A 12,475-nucleotide genomic window follows, 5' to 3' on the forward strand; every position below is an offset into this window, starting at 1 on the left:
GAGGACAATGTATACAACAACGGAACCAACATCAAACTGAAAAGCATAAAACACGTCCAGCTTTATATCGCACGAAGAAACCGAATATTTCTCAATGAGATCACTCTCACAAACATAAAAGTACCCCATAATTGTCATCAACCTGTATCTTTTGAACTCCAGTGCTACGGATATATCTGTCATGAAGATCGGGTTGATAGGAAAAGGCACTTAAATATCGAATCATCTGCGACATTTAAACACCCTATGTTGGGGATGCAGGGTTGTTGCTATCCAGAAATGGAAAATTAACAATAGAGAAATTGAAATCAACATGCTTATCATACAGCTTGGTTGAAAGCTGTCCGTGGTAGTTTCGTTGTAGGAAAAGATCAAGATAAGTGGCTGATGTAAAAAAAAAAAAAAAAATCAGCTGTATATCTGAAAATGATTTAACGACTTCGAAAAATCATTTTGGCCTCTTTTGATAAGTTCTTCGATGAATTCAGCCTCGTATGAAAACAAAAACAAGTCAGCCAACAGAGGGGCACAGTTAGAGTCCAAAGGTATGTTGGGAGATCTTAGCACCAAACTCAACGAAGATGTTGTCAACCAGAAACTCGATCAGTTTTTATGATTTCGTCCTCCGCATATTTCTCCTTTGATTTTGATGTATTTCTCACGGAATAGGCATCAAAAGGTGTTGAAATTGGGTCAAATTTTTTTAGAGTCCTTTCAAATCCACTTACTATTAACTCCGCCTCTTGAGTAAATAGTATCACAATAAGACTGCAACCTAGATTTGATAGTACTTAGAATGGTAGTTAAGTACCTTTGACAAAGGTTTGGTTAAATACTAGACGTTTCTGAAAAGGAAATATTGTGCAGCTTACTATTCCAATATAAACGGGGAAGGTCCGTATCATTATCATCGATAGACAGTCTAAATTGTCGTAATAGTGAACCACTCGGTCAGAGATGTATACATAAGTTCTGGTCGACAATTAGTGATATCATCAATTCGAATTAGTAATACCACTTTTTGCAGAGAGGTGCTAAAACGGCGCCTCGTAGAAAATGGGCCAGTGGTTCTTTTTAAATGCTGAAAACGAAACTGACTCTGTCGTTGAAAACAGGACCTGGAAGATGTGCAGTGAAATGTACAATATAGATTGATATTGCTGTCTTATTTGGCCCGCGACCCTTTGCGATCTAAAAATTATAAGGTGTGATTAGTAAAAATATACAACTGATTGGTATTGACGACTTATTCGACCTGAAACCTTTGGTGACCTTTCCCTTCACCTTTGACATCACTTTACATGACAAGTCCAGGTCCTGATATTGTCTTTTCGGTTTTGTAGTGAATCAAATCAATTTTGAATTTAATTCATAATTTGCTTATTGTATTTTCGAAGAAATGGTGCTGTTTGATTGATGAAAATATTCAGACAAACGTTTGAACAATGCCTATAAATATTTCTATATCATGTTTCTTATCACTGGACTATTGTTATAACATTTAGTTTGTTTCGGGCTGTATTTAGTATCACTTGGTCAACAGAGCTCTTTAGTTTGAAGTCGCGAATGACATGTGTGTGAACTTTGGAGTGAAGTGATGTTTGTGTCTGTGGTCACGTATGACGTAAAGAGCCGCCGTGTTCGTGTGCTATCCTGATGAACCTTGTTTCCGTGGACGATTGATAACCTCATTGTTTACCCTGTTATGAATACCCGATAACATACCCACCTCACTTGCTCCGTACATCAATCTGTGCGTGACAGGATACACCGCTGGATATGGTTGATCGTCGGGTAAAGATGAAGGCAACAGCTGGAACACAGGAAGGGTTAGACCCCGCTGTCGTTGTTCCTGGCTCAGAAGATATGCCAAAAGACTTATCCAATATTGAACTTCTAAAGGATCCAGCACCGGGTCCTTTGGACGTTTACAGAAAACAGGCTTCTTTTGACTGGAAGAAAATGAGATTATTCATGGACGGCGAAGAAATAATTAGATACAAGGTGCCTGCTTATATAAGAAAAAATATTCTGTTTATTTAGTTTTATATAAATGATTTCATTGACACATGTAAACCTATATGTTAAAAGGTAGGAAAGCATGAGATACAAGGTGCAGTATTGTAACTGTTATAGAAATAAGTTAGTTTGTCAGTATAAATCTTACATAAGCAATACTATTCTGGAACCAAGTAAGTGATCAGTTAGATAAATATATGGGTGCTCATTACATATTACAGAAATATAAGCTGGAAATTTTGTTGCTGTTAATGTGGTAGATCCTTTTTATATAATTAACAGCCATGTTATCAAGCAGTTAAATCTCCCTCAAATATCAGTTATATATAATGTAGGTGTTTCTTGTCTTCAAATATATAAGAAACAGAGGTCATTTTTTATTCCAATGCCTCTGCTAGGATTAGAACCTGGGACTTTTGACTTCCTAGTCTTGACACTCAACCGATCAAGCTAAAACATTCTGCCTAATGTAGCATATTGCAGTCAACTCAACCAATTGAGCTAAAGGGACATTCTCCTTAGCTGGTTGCGAGTGGTATATTGTGGCTTATATTTTACCAGGGTTACATATATATACGTAGATATTCAATTTTCTCTTGAGAATCTAGAGCTAGTTAAATCTTTAAAGATCTATTCAATAACCTATTCAATAATCTATTCAAATAGTCCTATGGACAACCAAAGGAAGTGTTTATCCCTGCAAATAAGAAAAATTATTTTTATTTATCTGTCCTTTTTTTATCCAAGAAATTGCCAAGAAAAAAAATTAGGAAAACATAAAAAAAATATCACTGTCTTTACATAGCAAAGTTAAGGAAAGTTTTAAACATACACTTGCTTCAACATTGATTTATTGGGATATACTAAAGATTTTTTACTGTTCTACAGCTCATGATAACATGTGGCTTATGATCCTAATTCATGACTCATTGTAATCAGTGGACTGATAATGTAACTACTGTGTATATGTGTGTGTATATATATATATATATATATGATAGATATCATATCAAGATTTGGGTTTTAGGTAAATGAAAGTTTATGGTGTGAGATATGTATAATTGATTTAATGAAATTTGCTATTAAAATTGTTTTCTTTTTCCTGTAGAATATGATATGGACCACACTTGAAAAAGATCCATTGTTCTCCCAACCAATGGTAACAGATACTGTAGAAAAACAAAGAGAAGTAACATTTTACCGATGTAAACGTCTTTTTGAATACAACTTCCTGTCTGAAGAAGACCTGTTTGAAAATCCTCTCAAACATAAGATTTTGACTGACTGCCTGGGCATGTATAACTGGTCATTGGGAGCCAAGTATCAGTTGAATGTGGAGATGACAGGAGGAACCATTCAGGCCTCTGGATCTGCTAGACATGGGGATATTGTGGAAAAGATAAAGAAATTTGATGTAAAGTTCTTTAAAGAAAAACATATTATATTATTAACAAAGCTCAGTTTGGTTCTTGCATCCTAACACAATGTAATCAGATGTCAACTTTTAAAATGATAGTTATTTGGAAGAGTCCAAAACATTTCTGATTAAATCTGATATGCATCATCATGGGATAAACAGAACTTATATCAGTATATATGATGTATAAGGAATTAAGTTTTTTGTAAGTTTTCACCCTTGGAGAAACAACCATTTTGGCTTTGTTATTTAAGCAGTTATAAAATCCCCAGATATTGCTGGTCATAATTTTCCTTCAATCATAACTCTACAATCATCTGTTATTCTTTATCATGCTATGCTTCATTATTGGTATCATATGATAAAATATGTAATGTATATTTGATGTGATGAATGTTTTACAGTTTGTTAGAGATGATGACACTGGAGATTGTGTTTGTTGTAGTATTTTGGTTGTTTTGCCCTCACTGAACTGAGTCATGGTAGCAACACTAAGGCAATGAGGACAACGGCAACCTATGACCCGAAAACACAGGTAATGAGGATGTTATCTGTAACCTAATTAAAATGCTTCAATGTCTCAGTTGTGAATTTTCCATTTCTGGATAGCAACAAACTTGCATCCTCATTCTATGGTGTGAAAATGTATTAGTTGATTCAATATCAACAGTCTGTACCTTTTATCCTGATCCAATAGCTGGTAGAGGCTACTGAAATCTTAGAAAATCTTTCATGCCCCCAAAATAGAAGTCGAGGAAGGAGACATAATCACTATCAAATCGCCTTTCATTGGTACATTGTGTGTCCGTCACGCATCCTGTTACCTTACCTTCCTCTTCCTCATCGCGCAAGAAGTAATCAACTGATGGATAAACTTGTAATACAGGGTTTCAAAAGATGCAGGTTGATGAAAAGTTTGGGAAGATGCCATAGTGATCTCATTGAGAAATATTCTATTTCTTTGTGTAATATGAAACTAGATGTGTTTGATGCTTGTTAGTTTGCCTTTTGGTTCCATTGTTGTATACATAGACTTTGTTCTAATTAGAGAACATGACATTACTGACTTGGATTGACCAAGATTTGCATGGCAGGATGAGTCAGTGAAACAGAAGAAGCTTATTCTTCCAGAACACATGGTCTTATTCTCCTTGTTTCTTTTTTAGGAGTCTACATGTCAATCTTTTTTTGTCAATATTTTGCTGTAGTTTTATTAATAATGATTATGTTGACATGATGCTATTTTCATGTTCTCATAACTAACAGAAGTCACATGTATGGATGAAAAAAATCTCTAGTTTTAATGACTAGAGTTGTACTCCAAGTTTCTCTGAATTCCTCCCAAAATGTTGAAAGAGAACAGTGAAAATTGAGTAATTGTCTTTCTTACCCAGAGTTAAGGATCTTTAGACTTAACTCTAATTACATCTCTTTAAAAAAACTTTGAAAAAACTACTGAAATAAAAGATTAAAAAAAAATAATAAGTAGACATAAATATATGAATATACAGAAATTTATCATTCCAATGATTTGTAGGAGTTTGTACTCCAAACCCCTGATTTTGAGGCAACGAAGATTTGGTCGGGAAACATGGGAAAAGTGGCCACCCATTCCATTGTGTACGCCCAACTGTACACACCAGATGGCAAGTGTCATGGTCTACACTCCTTCGTTGTGCCCATCAGAGATCCCAATACATTGCTGGCCTACCCAGGAGTCATTGTTGGTGATATGGGAGAGAAGCTCGGACAGAATGGACTTGATAACGGGTGACAACAATATTCTAACTTAGACATCAATATGTTGATGGCTTCATTTTCATTCATAAAACTTTGCTGTGCATTTGAGGTAGGATGTCATTAAAAATTACAGACTCGCAGATATATATATATTACAATTGTAACTCATTCAATGATTTAAGGTCAAATGAAGTTTCAACCAGGGTAGAGGACCATTACAATTTCTAATGTGGGGTATACCAGTACTTGTAACACTGATGACCAAATTTTGTTGTCAAAACAAAAAAAGAAAAAAAAGTCTTGAAGTCCATTAAGAGGTAAAGAATAAAATGATCTTGCTTTCAAATAAACGTAACTTTTAAAAAAGTTAGATGTTGTTAATTTGATAAGTGATTAGGAAAGAAAAGGGCAGTTGGAAGCAAAGTATAAATCTGTTAACAACAAACCTACTCATCTCTCATACCTTACATACAGTGAGCACCATGTGATTAATAGAAATCATTGAATTTGCAGCTTTATGTCATTCAACAACTATCACATCCCTCGTGAGATGTTGCTGAATAGGACAGGTGATGTCAAGGCAGACGGCACATATGTCACTCCATATAAGGTAATTACACTTACATGTATGTCACTCCATATAAGGTAATTACACTTCCATGTATGTCACTCCATATAAGGTAATTACACTTTCATGTATGTCACACCATATAAGGTAATTACACTCAGTTATATCACCTTATATAAAATCATTATTCTCAATTATGTCTCTCCATATAAGGTAATTGCATTGTTATATCATGCCATATATACTACATTATTCTGCTCTTTATAAGGTAATCAGGGTTCTGTTACATTGATCTATATTGAGAAAGAATAAACAGAATTGTCTTAGTTATCTCTGAAGACTTTAGACATCTTTTGATTTTAAGTTTTTAGACTAGTGTAAAAGATGGAATAGATACTGCATTGTATTTAAAATGAACCACTGATGGAGACTGAGAAGAAATTTCTAAGAATACAAAGTAGAACTGAAATTAGAATGTGCTGTATATGTGAACCTTAGTTACTCACCCTGCTAAAACCTGATTACTTGTTTTATGAAGGATCCCAGTAAGAGATTTGGAGCATCACTTGGTGCTTTGTCAGGGGGACGTGTCGGGATCACAGGAATGTGTACCTGTAACCTCAAACTATGTCTGCCAATTGCTTTGCGATACTCTGCAGTCAGAAGACAGTTTGGCCCACCAGGAGGCGAGGAGATACCAGTGCTGGAGTATCAGTTACAGGTGATGAAACCCAGAATAGCGTTGGTCAGAGAGTCCTACAAATGTTGACTAATAATTCAATGTGATATCTTTATGTTAATCTTGACATAGAACACATGTTTGTTTGACCATTCGTATTAACGTAATGGATAACTTGATTACCTTTCAATGCAGACAGCTAAAATGATGATGATAATATTACAGCAATGGCGTCTTATCCCTTACCTTGCTGCCACCTACGCACTTGAACACTTTTCCGACTCCTTTTTCATGGACTTTGTGGGGATTCGTGTTGGCCTGTTGCTAGGTGACAATTCTGATTGGCAGGCAGAGCTAGGGAGAGAGATCCATGCTCTCTCGTGTGCCAGTAAACCTTTTGCTGCTTGGGTCGCACGAGATGCCATTCAGGAATCTCGTGAGGCATGTGGAGGACATGGCTTTTTCAAAGGTAGGACATCAAGGTCTCATACCGTAATAAATATGAGGATATTACATTCTCACTTTTATGAAATACATCAACATAAGGTATACCAACACTTCTTAGTAACACTGATACTAAATATATCTATACTAATTTTAATTTCATGTACCCAGGTGCTTGTTTAATTGTGATACTGTTTGAAATATGATTGAAGCATAGTACCTCTGTTTTCCTTCTGATATCTCCAACTTGAACATGTTTTGTGAATACATCTGTTGTGTTTGGTGTATAAAGAATGTCCAGTCATTTTGTGTACATTTTTTTTTATAGTCAATCGTCTTGGAGAGATTCGTGATGACCATGACCCCAATTGTACATATGAGGGAGACAACAATGTCATCTTACAGCAGACCAGTAACTACCTGTTAGGTCTACTGGAGTCAAACATCAGGAAAGGTACTTGTCTCACTAGACATGTAACTACATGTAGGTCTTGTTGAACCATGAGGAAAGGTACTCGTCTCACTAGACATGTAACTACCTTTTAGGTCTACTCGAGTCAAACATCAGTAAAGGTACTAGTCTCACTAGACATGTAACTACCTGTAGGTCTTGTTGAACTATGAGGAAAGGTACTCGTCTCACTAGACATGTAACTATCTGTAGGTCTTGTTGAACCATGAGGAAAGGTACTCGTCTCACTAGACATGTAACTACCTGTAGGTCTTGTTGAACCATGAGGAAAGGTACTCGTCTCACTAGACATGTAACTACCTGTAGGTCTTGTTGAACCATGAGGAAAGGTACTCGTCTCACTAGACATGTAACTACCTGTAGGTCTTGTTGAACCATGAGGAAAGGTACTCGTCTCACTAGACATGTAACTACCTGTAGGTCTTGTTGAACCATGAGGAAAGGTACTCGTCTCACTAGACATGTAACTACCTGTAGGTCTTGTTGAACGATGAGGAAAGGTACTCGTCTCACTAGACATGTAACTACCTGTTGGTCTTGTTGATCCATAGAAAAGGTACTCCTCTCACTAATGCATATGTAAATGTTTCCTATTACAGGTGAAACAATTAACACGCCGCTCAACAGTGTCAATTTCCTAAATGATCTAGATGGCCTGCTGCAGACTAGATTTGAGGCACGATCAGTAGAAGACTGCTTCAACCCTGAAGGTAGGTTCCTTCTTGAATACATATGTAAGTGGTTAAAGTAGTTATCTTTGACTTTACAGCTAACACCTAGGGTATAGTATGGTTGTTTTATTTATCAACAAAACAACAAATTTCACGAAAACTATTTACACTTTCTAACTCTGTCAGGTTGCAGGATCATATCTTACACTTTCTTGTGTTAATGTGTCCCCATGAAAATTATTCACATGTTCTTTCTCTCTCAAAATCTTGCAATCATGCCATCATTGTATTTGCATTTCAAATATTTTATGAAATTATGAAGAATTTCCTGGTATGTTTATCTACTGGAATCATAATCATGTTAATCATTCGTGTAACATACAAGAGGTTGATGTAATGTAGGTCATCATGGTGTCAAAGTTTTATCATTTTTGTCGTGTAATCTATAGTACATCTATGCATAGTGAATACAAGTCGGATTAACACTGAGCTCATACAATACAATACCATAGAATGTAAATAAAAAGGCTTAACATATATGTGTGGATCTTTGTTATAGTATCCTTGCGAGCATATAAATGGCTGGTGGGCCGTTTGCTGGTGGATAGTGCTGAGCGCCTGAAGGAGCAGGGACAGTCTGGTAAAGATAACTTTTCTGCAAGGAACGACAGTCAGGCCTACTATTGTCGCACACTAGCTCTCGCTTACATAGAGGTAAGATTGCCAGTATCCTGATTATTAGAGACCTGAAAAGTTGTGGGATTTGAAGTTCACTTGATTTAATGAGGGCATATGACTTTTATATTTTAGCATTATATCATGACACTGTCAGGAAATGTCTAAACATTCGACACACAATACTATCTGAGTGTTGTATAGTGGAATTATATGTACCTACACTGTATAAAAAAAAGATTTATAGGAGTTCTCACTGTTGATATAATTAGATAACATTACTGTACACGTTTTAATTTGAGGGCATAATCACATTTTGGCAAATTAACACAGTGATGAATTTGTGCATCAGCAATCATAATTATATAAACAGCAGAAAGAGATTGCAGTTAGGCCTGGTATTTTTTAGTGTAATACCTTTATTACTAAAACACTGGAAGACAGTTTCCTCTCTTTCAGGAATACTGTATCATTAATTATGCGCAGGCAACTGTGCTTATTTTCTTACCTTCCATTGGTTTTATTTCTTACATTAGACTTTGTGTATCAGTTTCTGATTTCTTCTTAATAGCACACAGTCCTGGAAAGGTTTCATCAATTGGAGACAGAAGGCAGGAATGGTGACACACCTCCGGAGCTCAAACCAGTCCTCAATAAAATGTGTGCCCTGTTTGGTCTGTGGAGGCTGGAGAAACACTTGTCAACACTGTATCAAGGTAGATAACTTGTATATTGAATCATGTCAGTATGCCAAAAGCAATCTACAACTTGAGGAAAGTCTTTAAGAACCAACATCCAATAAGTGTATATTGTACTAAATACCAGGTCACTATTTACCTGTAATTACTTTTGTAGAAGATGTTATATTCTATTATGATTATCCCTTGACCTCCATTTTTATTCATGTTAAAATACATGTAATGGCAAAGGCAGGCCAAAACTGTTACTAGCACAGTAGACTGAATACGATACACTAATTGGACACCTGGGCACAATTGTATCAATGACTGGTCAGGGAAAACTAGCGGTTAGTGAAAATTTTCAGTCTTGAATTTAATGAGTTTGGAAACATTCTTTATTATTTCACAACTGTAAATTTTTTAAGACAAGTTATATTGTTATATTTTAAGCATTGATTTGGTGTTGAACGCTCTTGTATTTTCAGTGGCAAGAATTTTTCACTGACTGCTGATTAACTCTTACTAACCTTTGAATGACGTGGGCCTGACTCCAAGAGCTGCCCTTCTCTTTCTGTAGATCCCATACTGGTATTGAAGATAACTCTATCCTATCTTCAGTTTATACGTATTTATATGTGTTGACTGGTACTAACAGATAAAACTTCTGTTGATAGGAGGATACATCAAAGGAAGTAACCCTCCAAAGCTGATACAGGAAGCCATCCTCAGACTTTGCAATGCTCTCAAGAGTGAAGCCATCTCATTGGTTGATGCGATTGCCCCAACTGATTTTGTATTGAATTCTCCCATTGGTCGGTCAGATGGACAGGTAAGTTATCACTGATATTTATATTGAGGAATAAATGGATACATCTTGAAATTTGTAGTTTCTGTAACAGAGCAATTATTTTGCTCCCACTCTCATTCTGAATTTAGGATCTGTGACTTTGTGATAACATAGTGAATTATGTGAAAGGTGTAAGGACTGAAATCTCTTAGGCATGTGGATGGCTCAGAGTTCTGTTTTTTCCTTTTGACCAAAGGTCACATGTCCAAGTTTGGGGTCATAGATCAAGGACATCTAAAATTGCCCAGATTTAGACTTTTAAAAAAAAAAACAATTTTCCATTTTTATATTCCAGATCTATAAGAACCTATATGGAGCAATGATCCAAGGACCAAATGCTTTGGAGCGTCCTGATTGGTGGCGAGACTTTGTGGACAACAAACCTGTGGTTGGATCCAAGTCAAAGTTATAAACAGACACAGATTTTAAATGCTACATATTTGTAGCTGACTCTGAACAAAAACTTCCCAGGAGGGCAAATTATGTGATGTTATATTGATATTTCAACCGTGTGAGATAAAACGGATATAGTGATAGGTTTTACTGGACAGGAGAATGTACCATATCATTATTTACTGTATGCAAATGAAAGTGGGTATTATAATGATTCACATGGTGGCTCAGTAATATGTTAGATGTAGTCAGTATAAACGGTCCTAAAATATTGACAGATTAGATTCCAGACATTGCCAGGGATTTCTTTTTTTTTTTTCTGAAGTCTTACCATAATGAGTATATTTGTAACTCTGCTTTGCAGACCTCAGTGTACATCTCTTGTTGAATTCAGAGACTGGAACAGTGTAGTAATACATGGCTTCCCTTAACCCCAACCCCCGCAGAAAATGTCTGTGGTTAGTGAAATCAATGTCATTAAAAATGTGTGTGCAGAATGAAGACTTAAATCAACACAAATTCTTATTCATTTTGTCACTGAATCAGTTTACTGCATGTGATTTTATATTGAACCATGGATTGATGTGTTGTTATGAAATATTTACATCTGTGATCTGTGATTTAAGAGACTATAAATGCCATCCCGTGCTCATTGTGATTATAGAAACGATGGCAGTTTGATGTCAAAATGGCTATTCCAACTGATGGCTTGCACTTTCAGTATTGAATAATTTATTTTGTTTAAAGTGACTTACAATCATGAGAAGACGGCAACATATATAGAGAATGTAAATATAAGCACTGAATAATCATGTGTTATAATTGACAAGTCTGCATGTGTAAGTGTGCATGTAATATGATGTTTGCCTACCAAGCTAAATCATTTATAAAGACCATGAATGCCATAACATGACAGTTCAGTGTAATTTTATCTTATGAATGCTTTTTAAATTATTTATTTACAACAAGACTTGAAAACATTATGGATGACCTTTTCTTTTTGCCTGGTTGATTTTTTATTTTCAATATATATGTACATATGATTTTACCAAGGCAATATTCTGTATTGTTTTGACAAACAAAATCAACATGGCAATTTGACTTATCATCACTTGTTTCCAAACTGACCATACATATGTACAATAGTCCATACCTATGTAACCATGGATTAAACTTTCAGGTACATTTCAATCCAAATCAGTCCACAATGTTTTTCCTGAAGAAATCATGCTGAGTTTCTATCGACACACAAGTCACCATGGAGCATATTTTCTGTATAAAGTCTGTATAAAATTAGGTACACAATATACATACATGTCCTATTAAATGTACCTAGACCAGTCAAGATAATTCTACATGCAAATTTCCTTCGTAACCATGGTGATGCTAGCTGTAGTAGTCTAGTTGCATTCCATTTGTCATTCCAGCACAAAAAGTGCTTTGTCACGACGTTGTTGTACCTAGTGAGTAATTAATAGAATGAAATAACAGATTGTCACCTAAATAAAGAAACTAAAAGGGCTTTGTCTTTCATTGTTTTGTTTTTTGATCATTTTACCCACGTGACACCTGTAGCCATTTCTCATCATCTGACAGGACTCTTAATGATTTCTATAGATCATTTGGACACAAGTTCTATCAGTAGAAGAATGAACTTAACACAAGTAACCTCTATAATATTAAATGTAAGGCAATGTCACCTATCCAGTAATGAAACGTTTATAACAGGAAGTTGTTGAGACCCATACAACTCTTAAAATCTGATTAATAACATGATCCTTCACTGCACTACAGCATTTACCTGAATCATGTTAAATAGCCACCTGCAGGAAAAATGTCACATCTGGGAAATATAAAGCCATCCATGTTG

The 12,475-nt window shown here is 35.6% G+C and overlaps 1 protein-coding gene across 1 annotated transcript; it reads left to right on the forward strand.

Moving 5' to 3' along the window:
- Positions 1–1,594: 1,594 nt before the first annotated feature.
- On the forward strand, positions 1,595–12,127 carry LOC132565011 (peroxisomal acyl-coenzyme A oxidase 3-like). The gene is made up of 13 exons (XM_060229616.1): positions 1,595–2,004; positions 3,128–3,433; positions 3,882–3,971; positions 4,974–5,206; positions 5,690–5,786; positions 6,283–6,465; positions 6,649–6,892; positions 7,196–7,321; positions 7,939–8,049; positions 8,570–8,724; positions 9,257–9,401; positions 10,040–10,194; positions 10,508–12,127. Exons 1-13 carry the CDS (start codon positions 1,780–1,782, stop codon positions 10,622–10,624), a joined length of 2,187 nt encoding a protein of 728 aa, XP_060085599.1. The 5' UTR covers positions 1,595–1,779; the 3' UTR covers positions 10,625–12,127.
- The last annotated feature ends 348 nt before the right edge of the window (positions 12,128–12,475 follow it).

The sequence above is a fragment of the Ylistrum balloti genome, unplaced genomic scaffold, assembly GCF_031769215.1.
Source record: "Ylistrum balloti isolate Yb309-2 unplaced genomic scaffold, AGI_CSIRO_Ybal_v1 Utg369688, whole genome shotgun sequence".
NCBI lineage: Eukaryota > Metazoa > Mollusca > Bivalvia > Pectinida > Pectinidae > Ylistrum > Ylistrum balloti.

Coding starts and splice junctions, on each gene's coding strand:
- LOC132565011 (XM_060229616.1), top strand. CDS start 1,780: ATGGTTGATCGTCGGGTAAAGATGAAGGCAACAGCTGGAACACAGGAA. Junction 7,322..7,938: donor GGAGTCAAACATCAGGAAAG/GTACTTGTCTCA, acceptor TTCCTATTACAG/GTGAAACAATTAACACGCCG. Junction 8,725..9,256: donor TAGCTCTCGCTTACATAGAG/GTAAGATTGCCA, acceptor TCTTCTTAATAG/CACACAGTCCTGGAAAGGTT.